This window comes from Dendrobium catenatum, unplaced genomic scaffold (assembly GCF_001605985.2).
Source record: "Dendrobium catenatum unplaced genomic scaffold, ASM160598v2 fragScaff_scaffold_716, whole genome shotgun sequence".
Classification (NCBI taxonomy): Eukaryota; Viridiplantae; Streptophyta; class Magnoliopsida; order Asparagales; family Orchidaceae; genus Dendrobium; species Dendrobium catenatum.
In genome coordinates this window covers 2,753,472-2,773,000 of record NW_021319178.1, presented here as the reverse complement: position 1 = coordinate 2,773,000, position 19,529 = coordinate 2,753,472, and the positions used below count along the sequence as shown (strand labels likewise).

General features: G+C 33.5%; 1 protein-coding gene across 1 annotated transcript in view; it reads right to left on the bottom strand.

The window, feature by feature from the left end:
• Positions 1-19,529, bottom strand: part of LOC110096533 (phosphatase IMPL1, chloroplastic) — a 47,095-nt gene that overhangs the window by 10,423 nt on the left and 17,143 nt on the right. Inside the window, exon 4 of the mRNA XM_020822546.2 lies at positions 13,522-13,610. Within this exon, the coding sequence (XP_020678205.1) occupies positions 13,522-13,610 (89 nt within the window). The remainder of the gene's footprint in view (positions 1-13,521; positions 13,611-19,529) is intronic.

Below are 19,529 nucleotides of genomic sequence, written 5' to 3'. Positions count from 1 at the left end.
ACTACGGTTAATTATGGTATTATATCTAAGATGAGAAACTCTATAATAGAAACAAGCATTATGTTCACAAAATTTATCTAAATCAAAATCAAAATAGATCTTTACTCGATAAATCTACATAAAAGTATCATCTCATTATGCTGCTTGGTTGACAGAAATTTGACAAATTTTAAAAACCACTTCGTTTCAGTCAATTATGCATCTGCAAACACTTAGGGTTATGAATAATCATAAATTATAACATAGTTCTTACTTCTTTAGCAACTTCATGCTAGCATAAGGATTCTGAATTTCTTAGTTACAAACTTGATCTAATGGCCAATTTATACCTACAAACAGCTCGCTCGAAATAAATATAAAGTGACAAGAATGGTTGCATGAGTATTAATTAATGAAGTTACTGAAGACATAATGCTTGTTTCTATTATAGAGGTATTAGATTTGACATATGTAAAGAAAGGTAGATGTAGACCTAAAAAGATTTGGTTAAAAAGTATTATAAATGATCTTTCTTTATTATATTTAAACGAGAATTTTACGTTTAACAAAGCACAATGGAGAAAAAGGATCCATGTAGCCGACTTCACATAGTGGGACAAAGGCTTGATGTTATTGTTCTTGTTGTTTTTGTACTAATAATTAACAAACATTATGTTCCACCAAACATTATTTACAACATAATCCTACAAAAGCCATCCTTTTGTTTTTGTATAGTTCAGATTTGCTGACAGTAATCTTGATTATGATAGATTGTGCATAATCAACTATTTATTTCTTTTATAAATTATCATAATCATTAGCCTTATCTTAACTATTTAATGTTGGTTTTATAAATCCTCATTTGTCATTCATTTATGTAGAGGTCCTAGGGTGATAATGATGCGGAAATCCGACGGTGGACGTTAATCAAAGGAAGAGACGAAGATCGACGGCTTAGATCACTCCTTTTTTTATCTTAGTTTATTAATTGTATTTTGATTTAATTTTGTATTTCTCATTTTTACCCTTATTTAAGAGTCTTGTCTTATGTAAGTCCAGAGGGCAAAGTTGTATTTTAGTTTCTTTTAAAGCCTATATATAGAGGCTCTTGCTCTTGTATTAGATCAATAATGAATTAATAAAAAATTTGTTTCTACACTTTGTTCTTGAGAGCGATGGGAGTTTTTAGGAGTGTGGAAGTCCCTATGTGAGGGCAATGAAATACCCACAAGCTGCAGGATGTGTCCAGGCTCGTTGTTGAAGTCCCTTGGTGAAGGGCAACGCAATAGTCTAGGGGTCTCAATTTTTGACCCGACCCAAACCCGACCCGGGAAAATCCAGGTTCGGGTCGACTCGTTTATGAAATGGGTCGGGTTCGGGTTCAATAAACTGACTCGTTTCAAAAAACGGGTCGGGTTCGGGTTGACCAGGTCGGGTCGTGTCAACCCGGCAACCCGAGCGGGTCGGGTCCGGGTTGAAAAAGTCGACTCGTTTACAAAAACGGGTCGGGTTCGAGTTGACCCGTTTAAAGCCGGGTCAATTCGGGTTCGACCCAAACCCGACCTGCTGACCCGAATTGACACCCCTACGCAATACCCGTCAGTTTTTGGAAGAGTCCGAGACTCGCGGTTTATTTTCTTTCTCTAATCCCTCACCTCCTTTAACCGCCGGCTAAATCTTCCCACAGCCGCCGACTTTCTACCTCCAATTCCCTTCCCCTTTTCATACCTACCGACCAAGCACGCTAGCCTTGCCACTGGTCCCCCGACCAATTCTCCAAGGCGCCACTTTCCAATCATCTTCTTATTATTTTCCTAATTTGATTCAAAGCAATTTGGGAATTTCAAATTAATATGAGATTTGAATTTCCCTCGTTAATTTGAATTAATTACACAACTCCCTCCCATCTCTTAATTTTGAATTTAAAATTGTGAAAGGTCTTTAATCCCTTCCCTAAATTAAGATTCTAATTAAAAAAATCATTCAATTACTCCATTATCATCTTCCTAATTTAGCGTGTATCTTATTTGAAAAGATTTCATAATTCAAATTCAAATGAATATGAATTTTAAAATATTTCCTAAATATCATACACCTATTTTAGGAAATTCCTCCCAATTAGTACAAATCTGAATTAAATGATAAGATTTAAATTTAAATCCCCATATTCAATGTATGTGGACACATACATCGAATCAAGATATCTTTCCTCCCTCCTCCTTGGTTGGCCCTCTCTCTCTCCTCTATCATAATTATTTTCTACCTAATTAAGGGCTCAATTAAGGAGATAATTAATTCCTCTCTTCCATCCCTTCTTTTCGTATTTGAATTTCAAATTCAAATGCATTAATTAAGGAAAATCTGAGATGGAATTTTAGCTCTTTAATTTTTATTACCCCCCTCCGTTCTACATCAGTTTGGTATCAGAGCATGGCTAGCATGCATTACATGTGCTAAAAGCATCCTAGGAGTCTACTTAACTATCCCTTAGCTTGTTTACATGCATGCCATCGCATTATTATTTTGCATCACTGTTTTATTTTGCTGTCCACTGTTTTCCAGCACTCATTTAGTGAGTTGTAAGCTACTTTCTTAAGTGTTTAAGTGCTGTCCACATCCTAAACTCATTCCCTTACACTTAGACTACTTAATCCATTAGGTTGTTTTGCTGTCCAAACTGTCTTGCTCCACCTAGTGAGCTTGTAGTAAGTCTAAACATTGCTTTTAGGTGTTGTCTCCTATCTAGATTCATCCCTAAGTGTTTCCAAGCGTTTTCCCAATGGACCCGATAAGACTTCAAAAGAAGTTAGATGACATCCTTAACCTAGTGGGCTCTATGACTAAAATTATGATGGAGAAATAGGTCGACTCTCCCCACTCTAAGTACGTGCCCCATTCGTTCAATCATGCTAGTCAGAAGATGCCCCGCACTGCCTATCAACCTAGACTTGAGCCTAAGCCTCAACGACCGCACTTAGAGTCACATTACGGTCTACTCACCATTGATGGTTCCTCGAACCCTCACTACTTTAGGGAATGGGTTAAACAATTAGAGGACTGTTTTGAATCACGCCATATCCCTGAGTCTCACCAGGTTAGCATCGCTAAGTTTCACTTAAAAGGTCGGGCTCTTCAATTTTGGATGAGATTGGAAGATCTTAAAGAGTCTCGTGGTGAGTACCCTACTTCTAATTGGAAAGACATGAGGCGAGAACTTAATTTAAAATACTGACCCTCTACTAGCGACCAACCAATTGGTTTTAAGCTTAGATCACCCCCTGTTCATCAAACCTTTGGGTGTTACACTTTCAAGACCCCTACCCCTAGTGACCGTCATCTAGAGCACCACCCTACCTCTTTTGTTGGAACGAACCGTAGACATTACTGTGGTCGAGATCACCCTTCCTTTAGTAACATTAGGGATGCTACCCCACCCCGTAGGTTTTCTCCAAGCCCTCCCAGTCAACCTTTAGCCTCCCCAGTTCTTGACCCTACCAGTGTAATTTCAGCCAAAAACTGCAGTGCTAAGAAAAAATCCCCTGAACCTGAAACAGAGTACGTCCATTTCGTGGACACTAATGATATCACTGACAATGAGGACTTTTTCGAGGATGAAACTGAAGTAAGTGAGTCAGATTCACCGCATGACTTGAACCCTGATTTAGGAGATCTCAAACCTTTAAACCTCGATACCTCAGTCCACCCGACTCCTAATCTCCTCGAGGATATCCCTTTGGATAAAGTATGCCTGGACGATAGTAATGTGATCTCGAAAGAAGCCAATCTGACCTTGAACACATTGAATTTAAATTCGAAAGATCTTGATTTAGTTGTATCACCTACTAAGTTGACTTTGGATAATTTTGATGGTAATAATCTCGAGTCGGAAGTGGTTCAATTGAATTTACTACTTGATTTGAATCCTGATTTAACTAACCCCGAATCTCTCTACCTTAGGGTTATACTTAAACCTGATCCTATTGAGGATATTCATATGAATTCAGAAGACAATAAGTTGAATTTGAATAATGTTGAGCCTGATTGGAAAAATGAGTCTCCTTTTGTTTTATTAGAGTAAATTTCAAAGGTTGAGCCATTAGACATACACTTGAGAGAGTGTGTCCTTCTTGAGTGGCCTTATCTCAACTTTCCTCGTACTGACTTTAATATTAGATAGAGCATTAACCCATACCTTCATAACACCTCTCTAACTGTTATGAACACACATGTTCTGAAGACTCTATCCTATCTTTTGAATATCATACCTGTTAGTGACTCTTTGGGCTATCCCATTATGATTGCAAGTCAGGACCCCTTGTCTTATTATGTGCATGATCCCTCCATTGTACCTTCTTTCTTCGTGCCCATCTCTATTAAGAACCCTCTCTACCCTAGCTGGATAACTTTGCTTGATTACATGGCTGCCCCTAGGAGACTATCCAAGACCCTAGCTGAAACTCCCAATGAAAAGGTTCTTGTAGCTGAGAATGTCTTCATTGCTCCTACACTGGTTCCCTTAAACATGACAGCTTTATGTCCTCACATTTTGTGACTTATCAATCTTTATTCTCATCTTTGTGTTCTTGTGAGTTAGTATGTTGTGTGTATTTTGTAGTCTGTTTTATCCAATTTTATCATCTGAATAAAACTTTTGTGTAGGCCCAAAGTTTATGTCAATCATCATGCACACTGAGTCTCTTGCATCACATCATTATTTATTTTGTTGAGTCTTGAAATTACCTCGCCTAAAAACATACCGCATTTGCATCGCATTTGCATCGCATCCGCATGAACTACTTTGCACGCCTAATTGAAACAGAACAATAATAATTATAGACTTTATGCTAAATTCAAAAACGACAATTTAAAACTTTTGAGGTTGGTAATTCAGCGATGGTGCGGATTCGTTCGGCGCAATTCCCACAAGGAACTGAAAAGGAATCACATGCTAGAAGTGCGGGACAAATTAAAACAGTCAAGAAAATCATTGATTGCGCTTACATGGTGGATCTTCCTGCAGAGTTCAACATTCATCCCTCTATTAACATAGAAAATTTAGTAACCTATGAGGGTCCAAAGTTTAACCCATCACCTCCACTTCAAATTGAGCCTTATGTGTCCCCACCCTGTGAGAACCCCAGCCTACCTCCACTCTCCAAATATTCCCAAATTACCTATAACGGAGCAAGTTGACATGATTCTGAGTGATGACATTATTTTCACAATTGAGTGTGGACGAAGAAGATAGCTAATGAGGTGGAGAAGTACACCAGATTCAGAGGATACATGATCAGAGCGCAAGGAGATACAGCTGATCGACTCAGATGCACGAGAGTTCTTGAGACACCCACTCGACGGAATCGAGTTTTCTCCCACCTGGGGAGAATGATGAGGACATCGGAGATCAACGGCTACGATCTTAAGTTATTTATTTATATATTTTATGTACTAGTTTATTTTATATTGTTGTTTTTCCCTTTATACCCTTACGGGTGGTCATGTAGTGTTGTAGACCGAAGGGCATTTGTCTTTTATTTTCATGAGGCCTATTTATAGGCTGGTTGTTTTGTATTTTGAGATAATTTTATAATGAAAATTTCATGTGTTTTCTTCTTCTTCTTGTGTGAGCACTAGAGAGAAGGGAGAGAGAGCTCAAGGTGAGCAAGCGCATTACCCACCAGTCGTTGGAAGAGTCTGCGACTCGTGGTTTTAATTTATTTTCTTCTTCTTCTCCCTTTTCACCATTCCACCCGCCGACCCCTCCTAGCTCTTCCACCCCGGCCATCCTCCCCACCCAAATTCTCTCCCAATTCCATCACCTTAAGCTCCAACCAACGGCCCAAGCCCCTCTCCTCCACCAGACCCCAACGCCTTTCCACCTTCCCTTTCCGCCACCCCTTACATGGCCCCCTACCATTATGATGACTCCAAACATCATTATGGCTCCCCAGAGTGAGTCAAGCAAGATAGGAAAAGTTTTCCATCATTTGAAATTCAAATTTGAATTTTAAAAATAAAATTTCCTAATTTGCAAAGTTCTAGATAAGGAAAGTATTCAAATTTCAATCCCAGGGTCTTTTATTCTCTTTCCTATGTGGAAAATCTCGTTTAAAAACTTATTCAAATCTTCCCCATACTCATCCTCCCCTCATGATGCCGCCGACCACCCATTAATGGGCTAAATCCTATTGCTTCATATTAAGGCTCTATCCCACTTGAATTGGAATTCAAAATTCAAATTAAATCCCGTCAAATCACCTTAAATCTGAAATAAATCTCAGATTTAATTCCCACTTGCAATTAAACCTTGTGAATGTGGACACAATTTTCGCCTCTCTAGGTCGGCCCACTCCATCCCTTTCTCTTTTAATTTCGTCTTTAATGCTCCCCAATTAAATCACTAAATTAAGTCCAATTCAAATTCAAATTGGGATTGATTGAATTTACTCATTCCTAATTGAAATCATTGAATAGGCAAGCATTCAAACCCTTCTCTATACATGCCACCTCCTCTCTCTCCTCTCATTAATTCCCCTTCCAATTCTCAACCCTAGCCGCCTCCTCCCAAAACTCTTCTCACGTTTTCCTCCCTTCCCAGAGATTTCTGCTGGCTGTCCCCATATTCCAGCCATATTGATTTGTTGTTCGGCACTACTGAAGGCCAGAGATTGTTGTTCAAAGGTTCCCAACACCCTATCATAGCTGTCCAAATTTCTTTCGAACATAGGGAGCTGCTGTCCAGATTTTTTGGGCATTGTTTGGAGGCTTTCCAGACTATTCCTTCTTGTCCCCTTGCTGTCCAGCAGAATTCCGGAGCCTGAGTTGTTGTCCAGCTGACCCAAAGATCTCTGCTTGCAGCCCAAAGAACCAGCCCAGTTTGCTGTCCAGATTCTTGGAAAGGCGCCATATGTTATCCTGAGTATTGGAGCCTTGAAAGCTGCTATCCAGAAGCCTACAAGCTGCTGTCCATAACTCCCAAGACCCAAAACCTGCTGTCCAGACTTCCGTGGGTGCTGTCCAGAGATTTTGGCTTGCAATCCAGAATATTTCAGCAAAGTATTGTGCTGTCCAGCCCACCAGAGAAGGGTCGGCTGCTATCCAATAGCAATCAAGAGGTCCATGTTGTCTTCCCATTGGGTAAAGTCTCCCTCCAAATCTCTTATTTTCCTAGTCCACTTCTCGCTAGTGGTTATTTTGGATTCATGAAGATCATGTTAATTATCTTCCGCTAAAACTTAGTAAGCTAGAGAGTTAAGTGAGGGATCCTTGCATTGTGGTTAATCTTCTTGTTAATCTAGGGATCTCTTGTTGAAAACCATCCATGTATGCAACGTTAGATTAACTTGATTGTTTTCTGATCTTAACTTTTACGCGCGTGATTCGGCCTAAGCTTGTCTTACCGCTCTTTGTGTTTTATTGCGTCGTTTAAATTCACCATTAAGATATAATTATTTGTTCTAGGAATATTAAGTGTGCAAATTCCTTAACCTAATCATCCTTGCATGTATGTTTCACATCAGTTAAATCTAATTATTGCAAATTATTTTGAACTTCCACCCATATTACATTATCTATATACATTTTTCCTTCTAATTCTTCGACAACAATTATATGTAACCATGTAATGGGTGCTTTTTCTAAGCTTCAATGTAAATGTACAAAATATGGAACCCTATTTCAACAACATTATCTTCAATAAATGCTACTAAAATTGCCTCCTAATATAAACATTTCTTAATTTATCCTTCATAATTTTACCATGTAACCATCTTAACATTCACATTTCCACCGCGCTCAACTTAGCTATTAGCAATTTATTTATTGCCCAACATAAAAGTTCATAAAACATAATTGACCTACATGTAATCTTATAAGTTATAAAGTTTTAGAATATGTGTAGGTTCATACAACATCATTAAGTATAATACGCGTAAAGCACTTCTCCCTCTAAAACACCAACCTTGACTCCAAAATTTATGTATACCCCATTTATTATTTAGTAAATCCAAGATGCTTATATCAATCACACAAAATATCATTTTATCTTATAATAATATTGGAGGATGGCTCTTAATGTTAAATTATAAAAATGTTAGACCGGCCCAGGATCAGCAGTTTTCCTCGTTTTTTCTACTGTTTTGGGCTGATTTCCTGCTGTGGACAGCAGCTCGCCTTGAGATTTGTTGCTAAAGTGATTAGGGAATACTTGAAATCAAGTATTTCCTATCAAAAAACTGTATAGCATATACTAAATATTTGTTTGACTAATTCTACATCGTCTATCTTTTAAATATTTACTCCATTATTTTAGCTTTTCATATATTTTAGCATATCTCTCATTGATCATGTATAGTATATGTGAAAATCATACACTAAAGCATCTCACATTGAATATTATTTGTAAGTATATCCTTAACAAATATAAAAAATTGAATGCTCGATGTTGATCCTTAAGGTAATTATAAAATATATTTTAGAAGTACTTAATATTCAATGACTAATTGTAATTCATATATATATTTAATAGTTTCAATATATCTTTGACATATTGGTGAAAACGAGCCAGGGTTTAATGGAACCCACAAATTGAAAAACATGAAAAATATTCCTATTCCTTCAATCGTTCAAAAAGATATCTAAATACAATAAATAACCTTATTTATAGAAAACCCTCCTATCACCAGAGTAAAAACTAAAATCTTTGAAGGAAAAAAATAAAGAAACCTAAAAATTAATAAAACTATTTTTTGTAAATGATCATACTGATCCATAGACTTTTTAGCTGTGCCCACTTTAGTTTTAAGCTTTTTCAGGCGTTGAAATTATTCCAATAATTAAGAAAATATGAACTAATTTGACTGCATCGTCAATTTTGTTGTTACTTGGATGAAAATTGGTGGAGTGAAGATTTGCATGAGATAATTTTGAATTATTTATAGACCACCCCATTAATTGGAACTGGTATTAAATAATAAAATTTATCCTTAAAAAATCCAAAATGCACCCATAAAAAGCTTTCCTCCAAGTTCTATTAAAGAAATGATAAAACTAATCATACAACCAAATTGGTTCAGATTTGGTAAGCAAATGGGACTAAAATGAAACTGAAAAAGCCTAAAACTAAAATGAACACACCTAAGAAGTCTTAGGGATTATTTTAATAATTTACCCAACTATTTATTACGAGGCTCATTCTTATGGTCAACCTTTTGTTGCATCAATCACCTACAGTTAAAGAAAACTCGTCCTTGAGTTTCATTCTACAGAGATATTCATTTTGAAGCAAATATTTGAAGATATCAACATTGAAAGTAATAGCAATGTTAATGATGACAGGAAGATCAATATTGTAGGCATTATCGTCAATCTTTTTTTTTCTTTGAGCTTGTTATATGTGCCCATATGACTGATTTTTTTGAAGATTTATAATCACCAGATTATCTTAGAAATAATGATTTTCCATTTTTATTTGAAACAAAAATATGTGAAATTTGTTTCTTATAAACCTACCTATTACCTAACATACAAAAAATAAATAAAAAATAAAAAATAAAAATAAAAATAAACTACCTAACATACACAAGTTCTTCAAGGGACCCAGCTGCCAGAAGGAGAAATACAAGAACACGTTTTTGTGCATGATGGAAAGATCTATCTTGTGACTTTAAGTTTGTTTGATTGAACCCCTTCTAACGAACTTCTCAAAAATGCCCCTCTCATCCAGCTGGAAGCCTTGATCTAGATTATGGTGCTCTTAAATAACAGCAAGCCTCTCGCGTGCATGCTCTGAGAGCTTCGATGTGTTATGTTAAAATGAATGTGCATAAGTTTCTTTATCTGCTCAATAAACAATTTAACTTCCTGAATTAGTATGGTATCATCATCTTGAATATTGAGTCCATTTTCAACTATGTAAAGATAAAGATATTGATGTCTCGCAGAGCAAAAAATGTGTTAGGTTAAAATGAATGTGCATAAGCTTCTTTATATGCTCAAGAAACAATTTAACTTCCTGAATTGTTATGGTATCATCACCTCGGATATTGAGTCCATTTTCAACAATGTGAAGATAAAGATGTTGATGTCTCCAAAAGCAAAAATTGTCCTAGTTTCTTCAAGTTGGTTTAAGTATTGCTTCCTATGAGCAATTGCAATCGTAGCATCCGTAAATAATTGGTTAAGAAATTCCACTATTTCTTGGAGGCCTTTCATTCATGGTAGAACATAGAAAACCTAGCCACTGAGGTCTAACGCAAACTTGATTGAAGATAGGATTTTCTTTCTATAGGCAACTCTTTATAGGGTTGGTGTTGCGATTAAGCTAGCAAACAATAACCTAATCAAACCTAAAGAGTGAGAACATCAAAAGATGTTTTCAGTGATGCATCTTCTCTTATATTTTATGCAAAACCTCCATATTCCTCATCAACAATAAGAAGGCCAAGGTTGTTATAAACAAACAGACTGCCGCAAATTGACAGTGCTTCAACAACTATGTCCAATTTCCCATTCTTGATCAATGAAAGATGCTCCTCTTTCTGTGTCTTCGTTTCAGAAAAAATAATACAAGATACTACCAATATGTTCTGTCGCTTAGATTCAGCAATTGGTATATTAAGAATCAATACCAACACATAGAGTAACCGCTGGTGGTGTTGTAAAACCCAAAAACGACAATCATAGGTCGTCGCACGTATTTCGATACGTCGCAACGAAACTTAAGTGAAAAATTCAAAGTTAACAAAATTTGAAGGAAGTAATTTTATAGAATTCTACGCAAATTTCTGATCGATTTGATATATAGAACCTATAAAAATTTGTATATTTTGGGAGTTATAAAATTTAGAAGTTTTTATATACCCAAACTACCCCTACGCAAATAAAATGCTGGAATTGTTTAAGGGTATAATGGTCATTTGGAAATCTCTTTCTCCTTATTATATCAAAATCGAACCCTCCCCACTCTCCCATTCGCAATTTTCGGCCAAACCGTGAGAAAGAAGAGATGAGCGGACGGCTAGGGGCGGAAGGGCGGTCGACGGACAAGGCTCCAACGACATTTTTTCGGCTAGAAAATTAGTGGACATTGAAGAGGACGACATGGGGAGTCTTAAGGTATTTTTTATTTGAAGTGAATTCCTCTCAATCTCAAGATTTTAGAGGAAAAATCTAGAGTTTTTCCAAAAATGTGGTTTTTCTTCCAAATTTCTTTATGAAATCGATAGAGAAGATATAGGGGAACGATTTAACGATAGAAATGAAGTTTCTTTAAGAATTTTTAGAAATAAAAAATTAGTGTTTTTACCTAAAATTGAATTTCCTTAAGGTGCTTTTACAAAAATGGTTTCTAAGGGTCTTAGGAATGTTTTTTGAGTTTTCTTAAGAAATTTCATTTTTCATATTTTTTTCTAATTAAATAATTCGGAAAATTAATTAACCTAATTATTAATTAAGTTTAGAAAATTGTTTAGCTTAATGATAGATGAAAATTTATGATTTAGGGTTTCCTAAAATTAAGAATTTTAATAAATCCGAAAATTAAAATTAAATAATGTAAATTTTATTAAATGTCATAAGGAACAATTAAGGAGAAACGAAGAGTTTAGACAATTAGGAATTTGGTTAAACCTTAAGGAAGATTTATTTGTGACATGTATTTTTATGTGATTATTAGGTTGTGATCTTTAAGGTGAACAAGGTTTGTCAAAGTGACACTTTGAAGAAATACTATGCTTGGGTTAAGGTAGGTACTCATTATCATAAAAATTTCATGTATAGTTTTGCCTTCCTTTTTATGCAATTTCAAATGTTTAAGGTTTTAACGTTCAAATGATTTATGAATTATATTTTTTTTCAAATGTCATGTTAGTATAATGTTTTTATATTGCAATAGATTATTAGGCTTACATGTTATTCGTGATTCTCATATTTTGAGCTAATGATTTTTTAGTCATAATTGTTTTTCATTACACATATGATTGACTAAACATAAATTATAAATTATGATATGAAATTGTGCATATTGATGCAGAGTGCCCAAATGGTAAAGGAGACTCAACAAAGCCAAATGGTAAAGGAGGCTCATCAGAGCCAATGGTAAAGGAATGGCCAAATGATATGAAAATGTGTATCTAATCAGTACAAACTCAACGGGCACCTTCGAGTCGGGTGATATAGTAAACATTACGCATAATGTGATTTATGTATGTTTTCTAAGAAAATGAAAGTTTATGTTTAAGAAAATGATAAATGAAAGGTTTATGATTAAGGAAAATGTATGAAAAAGTTTCTTATACAGAAATGTTATGAATTTATGCAAAATTGACCGTCGTTTAATGTTTTATTATGAAAAGATGATTTATTTTAGTTTTATGCAAATTTTTATGAAAAATATGAATTACTTGCTGAGCAAGTAAGCTCACTCCTGCTTGTGAGAATCTTTTTTAGGAGAACCATCTGGGAAGTGATGGCAACGAGACGACAATACACCTACCATCATAGAGGGCCTCAGGAAGGAAGGTTTTATGTTTTCTGTTTTGAGTTTGAGTCAGTGGTTTGTATTTGAGGAGTCTGTTAAAGTTTATATTGATGTTTATGTTTATGGATTTTTAGTTGTTGTGGTTTAGAAGAAACAATTTGGAACGCTTTCAATTGATGTTTTAGTAGCTCTTTCTTATTTATGTATGGATGAAATGAAAGTTTATGTTCTGTTATAAAAGTTAAATGAAATTGTATGATATATGTTATGGTGTTTTCCGTATAATTGTCTGCTCCCACCCCGTTAATTCGAGCTAGCTGGGTCGGGTCGTGATAGGTGTTGAATGACATCATTAAATGGACAAATAAGGAACTTCTGATGTTGATTCTTGCATTCTTAGCTGCAATGAACGCATCATTGGTCTACTCCGTTGTATGAATGCAAAAAGAAGACGTGGGTTTCACACTCGCACAAGCATAGTTGATCTAATTCCCAACTTCAATCATGCCCTCCAAATTCAACAGTAAACAGTGGCTTGCTCGTCCCCATCTTGTGATTGTCGCTCATTATGGCCATGATTCGTCACCATGTGTCATTGCCTCAATCTTGCATTGATTGAGTCATCCAGGTGTTGTAATTGCTAATCGCCACACATGACTTCCCTTCCTCAGGAAATTAGTGACCAATTAAAACTACAATAATCTTCTTAATAGACAACCATCTTATCCCACGATAGATTGGCTCCGGTAAAAAAGTATAATTTGTACATTTTGCAAACTAATTTAAAATATTAATTTCTGACCTCTCAAATTCCACAAACGTGTCCTACAAATAATTGTTTCTTTTGATCTCTTCTATAATCAAACTTTCTCTTTCCTTAGAAGTTAAAAAAAATAAATTTATTTAAGAAATGGTGGCTCCACTTTTGAAAGAAATTAAATGTTCTTGTTTCCAAAATAATAAATTATATATTGCAAGATCATAAACTACAATGAAATCAAATAAATAATAAAATAAAATAATGATTTTAATATAAAAAGTATTATATAAACCATATCATATACCACAGATGCAGCAGCTGGCCTTCCACGGAAGAGAACTCCTATTGATACACCAAAGCTAGGATAGCAATGTGCAAAATTTGTCGTCCCATCTAAAAGTTAAAAAAGTTTAAATTAAATATTACTAATAATTATGATTCAAACAAAAATGGGTACTTGGAACGAAATCTTAGGTACCCATTTTATGATGCAGATAAAGTGTTAGTACATGCTCAATTCATCCTTTTTTTTATGAGCCTAAACACGTTACAAATTTTTAGCCAAATATCCATTAGAGATTTGAAAACCAAAATAAAAAAATAAAAAAAGAAAAAAAGAAGAATAAAAGTTGAAAAAATAAAAAAAATCAAGAGTAAATTGAAGCATTTTCAAGCAAATTATCCAACAGGAAAAGGGAGAAACTAAATGAAGATTAGAAGATTGAAGAAAATTTATTGCACACAATAAGTATCCAATAAACAGAAAAAAAAAAACACTTTGAAGAATAGAAAAAAAGGATGTAAAAAGAAATAACATAAAAAATGAGATAAATAAAAAGAAGAAAAAAAAAAGTCCATCAACAAACTTGAAAAAACAAAAAAAACCAATAAAAAAAGTAGAAGCTTGAAACCATATTTACATAAACAAACTTCAAAAAACAAAAACCCAAGAAAAAAAGGAGAATGCATATTACGAACAAGCTTAAAAACATAAAGAAAACAAATTAATACAAAAATAGATAATGAAATATTTAAGAAAGTTGTTAAACGCTTGCATATTTTCTACCTGCTAAGACACTCACCAAGAGTTTAGCCCTCTTATTTTCCTCTTCCGCTGCAACCTCACTGATCCATGGGATATTTAATAAATATAATGCCTACTCATCAATCCATGGACAATTGTAATTATCATTCTATCTAATCATCAATATGTAAATTATTATAATTATTATATCACTATTATTCCTTAATTTTGTATGTTTCTTAGGGGTTGTTTGGTTGGCTAAAAATGAATGCAGTGTAGAAGGAATATTTTGAAGTTGTTTGGATTAATGTAAAATAAATGCAAGTGAATGATTTTTTTTTATTTGAAGTAATGAATGTAGTGTAAAGTCCAAAAATGGTTGCGGCAGGCGGGGGAGGTGATTGTGGTGGTGGTGGCCGGCGCGGCCGACGGGTGCGACTGCTAAGCAATGGTGGCCGGTGATGAGGGTAGCTTGCGGTGGTGGTGCGGAGGATGGTGGTTGTCGTCGGCAGTGTTACTAGTGATGGCTGGTGGGTGGTGGCGGCGTTGGTTGCAGCAGTGTGTGGCAGCAGTCGGTGGTGGCCGGCGAGTGGCGGCGTTGGTGGGTGGCAATCAAGCAAGTTTGCTTGTGGTGTAAACAGTTTCTCGCTCAAAGTTGGGCGAGTTTAGTTTAATTCAAAAATAAACTAAAATGATTTACATTGTATTTACTCCACTTTGCTCATCTTTGTATTCCAACAAAACATCAAAATTTTCAAAATTGTTGCATTTGGAATCATTTACACCACTTTGTATTCCAACCAAACAGCCCTTTATTAAAAATTCTTCTATAATTATATAAATATTAAACATGTTGGAAAAAATATTCAACCAATTCTTAATTACTGTCATGATACTAGAGTCTTAAACTTTTTTTTCTCTTAGCATTTCAATAAGCTATAGCTTTCATTGCCACACTGCCTAGAACTTGCAAGCCTTTACTGTTGTAGTCATTTTTCTTCCTTTTTCCCATTTTTTTATGCAGCAACACTCATCGTTGCATTGTTTAAAATACTTACCATTGTTATAAACTTCATCGCCACATTGCCACATTTCGTTTTTTTTTTTTTTTTTTTTTTTATTTCGTTTTTTTTTTTTTTTTTTGTTCTTGTGACCAGCAGCAGTTTCTCCCTTCATGGACAACAATAACAATACTCATGTACCTTTTATCTCAGGTTCTCTTAGAATTGAGGGGTGCAGTATAAATGTAAAAGAAGAATTGCAACATATCCATTCAATATATCAATTGAATAAAAAGATCTAGCAAATGTGTTCCCAATTAGTACCGCTTACAAAGGAAACACAAAAAATTGGATCATTTATTAGGCATAAAAAAACAAAAAGCCTTGATAAGAGGACCGAAAAAACATCTATAAAAGGAATTTCTACTCTAGTATTCTTAAGTATTATATCCTCTACACAAGCCTTTAAAGTCACAGAGATCCCTATTTCAAACTCTTGGATCATGGATTCAAAGGCTGCATATCATATAATTCATCTCATAAATTTATTTCATATTATGTTGTTATAGAAGTAAAAAAATAACTATAGCCGATGGATACTTAACAATCATGAACAATCATAAAAATATTGTTATAAACAAATCCCTCACTCTCTCAATTATCCTTCATGCACCTAAACTATTACCAACCTGTTATCCATTTTAAAGTGAATTGAAGATGTCAAGAGCAACATTTTGTTTTAGCTTTCATATTGTATCTTCAAGAAACAAAGCAAAAGGCGGACGATGGGCTCACTAAAGAAATTAAGGGTTTCTACCACCTAAAGGAATCCAATGATCAAGAGAACCCAACATTCAATATTATCTCTAATCTTATAAACCCTTAATTCAAATAAAGATAAAAATTAGCTTCAACGCCTATTCCTTGACAACCACCCATCATTTATTATTCTCAAAATCATATTTCATTCATCATTTAAACAAATCGATATTAAAAAATTTTATTATGATATATGTGAACTAGTAAAACACAAATATGCCAATCTTCTAATGAGTAACACAAGAATCTTTATTCATTTTCTCTCATTCATAACGACATCTAAGGATTTCTTGAAGTAAAAAAGTTAGGGTTTTTCTAAAACTTGAAATTATGGAAGGTGAATGTTAGGGAATGTTGAATAATGATTTCTAATCATGAAATTTTAATTTTCCCCAAATTTTGTTGAGTTTACAAAAATTAGGGTTTTTCCAATTTTTTAATTTCTATAAAATCTCTTTAACGAATATTGTTTCATATGATCTTAGGAAAGTTTTTTAATGGTGAAAATTCAATATGGTGAAATTAATGAAAATTTGATTTTAAAAATAATGGTTTTAAAGAAAAATCGAAAATAGAGAGTAGTTTAATTTAATTTAGGAAATGATAAAGGGTTAAAATAAGAAAATTAGGGATTTAGACAATAATTTGAATTTTTTAAAATTAGTATTTAATTAAATTTGAAAATAATTAATATTAAAATATTAATTAAATGAAAGTATTTTATGTTTCATGAGTTAGTAATAAAGGTGTTCATTATTTTAGGTGTTGGATATATGAGAAGATATACGCCACAATCATAAATAGTGTATTTTGCTCGTAGAAGGTTTAATTGTTGCTTATTGAGGTAGGTTCTTGTATTTCTATTAATTTTCATGTTTCTGATTTTTGTCACGACCCGGTCTGATAAGCTCAAGTTAACGAGGCAGGAACAGACGGTCGTACAGTAATTATTTAAAACTTTCATTTCAAATTAACATGATCAAATATTCATCCAAATACAAATAAGAAAAAATCACTAAACTTTTATTACAATAATTTCTAATACATCAAAAACAACAACTAAACTTAAACTGATAAAATTTCTATAATGAGTTCATTATATTCTAACCACATTACATCACATGAAATAAAAACAACCACAAAAAAACCTGTCTTCTTGCATTTATCTACGACGGTAAGTGAAAGGAGTTCTATCAGTCATCACTGCTTAGCAGGTTCTCCTAAAAATAATCCACAATTTGGGTGAGCTAATGCTCAGCATTTAACATGCATTTTTATCAATTTCATAAAGCAAGGAAAGGAATTTCATTATGCATGCCATTTTCATTTTACAATACATGAATAACTAAAGAAAGAAATAATACAAGTGCCATAGATTTATATCTGGTATGCTTATTCTGTATGTCATCCTAAATGACTATTTTTCTTTTTCATATAATATTAACCTTTTTCATTTCTTCTTTCATTATTTCATTAATGCTCTTTATGCATATAAAACTTATTCATAAACTTATACACCCGTAACGGAAGTATCAAAAATTTGTACTGATCAAGTACACATTCAATTTGACCATTGCTTTCATTTTTATTAATTGCTCCGAAGAGCTCTTTACTAATTGCTCCAAAGAGCCTTTATCATTTGCTCTAAACAGTAATTTACCAATTTGGATACTCCGTGCTAACATACACATTCTTTCATGCACTATTTATTGTAAGAGATATAATAGCATTCATTCAACCATATATTTCTATCTAATGTGATGTTTGTATGCATTTCTACATGTAGGCATTTGAAAAGAACTAAAGAAACATGCTACATTATTCATCATTTCTTGCATGTAGTATGTAAGGAAAGAACGTGCTCCTTTCAAAAGAATAAAAATACTAAAACATAAAGCATTTTATGAAAGAATGCATATGTTTTAGACATTTTATTCAATTGAAAAGTTGCACGTTAAGTATAGCATATTTCTTTTAATTATTTTGAAATGCCTACATATGGAATTTGCATAAAAATAAGGCTAAATTTTATAGAGAAGCATTTGAATAATGACAATTAGCAAAAAAGAGCAGATTTAATTAAAATTTTAAAAAAGAGCAAATAAGCCATACAAAAAGGCGTATTCTCTAGAGAGAGAAGAGAGAAGAGAGGAGAGAGGGAGAGAGGGAGGGAAGAGAAAGTATGGGAAGAGAGAGTGTGTGCAAATAATTTTAAATTCTTATAAATATTTTCTTACAAATTTTATTTTTAAATATAAATAATTATATTATATTTAAAAAAATATATAATATAAATATTTTTTAGTTTTATATTAAACATATAATTAAAATATTTATTCAAAATTAAATATTAGTTAAAATATATATTAAGTAGTTATAAATATTTAATTATTATTTTAAATATTTTTAAATATTTAATTATTATTTATATAATAATTAAAATAATAATTAATATTTAATAAAACCCAACAGCATTGCACTCTCTCTCTCTCTTCCCGCCCACACTCTCTTCCCTCCCACTCTCCCTCTCTCCTCTCTCCTCTCTCCCTCTCTCCTATCTTCATCTCTCCTCTCTCCTCTCATTTTTTCTCTCTAGGAAATAAGCCTATTTGTATGACGTATTTGCTCCTTTTTAAAATTTTAATTAAATCTGCTCCTTTTGCTAATTGTCATTATTGACATGCTCATCTCTAAAAATTAGACTAAAAATAATACATTGGATAGACACATATGGTTGTATGAATGATCTCATCTCTCCTACGATAAATATTGAATGAAAGAATGTGTATGTTGATACGGAGTATCTAAATTGATAAAGGGCTCTTCGGAGTAATTAGTAAAAGGCTTTTTAAAGTAATTGATAAAGGGTTCTTCGGAGCAATTAATAAAAAATAAAATCAATGATCAAATTGAATGTATACCTGATCAGTACAAATTTTTTATAATTTTGTTACGGGTGTATAAAGTTATGGATAAATATTATATGCAAAAAAGAGCATAAAAGAAAATTATGAAAAGAATGATAAATGAGAAAGTTATGGTCATATGAAATGATAAAGAAAAACTTGGCATATAGAATGGCTTACATAATATTCATGCCCAATATCAATCTCATGTCATTTATAGTGTTTCTTCTTTTAAGTTATTTATGCATTGAAATATGAAAATTACATACATAATGTTTTCTTTTCTTTGTCTTATGAATTTAATAGAAATATTTGTTACATGCTGAGCTTTAGCTCGCCCTAATTTTGAGAATATTTTTCAGAAGAATCTGCTTAGCTTTGATGGCTGATAGACATGTCACTTACCGTCGTAGAGAATACCAATAAGATAGGTTCTTTATGGTTATTCTATTTCATGTGATGGATTATGTATTTAGTCTACTTGTAGTAGTTTTATGTTTATGAGTTGTTACTTTTAATGTATTAAAATTGTGAAAATGGAATATTAGTGGCTCTTTTCTAA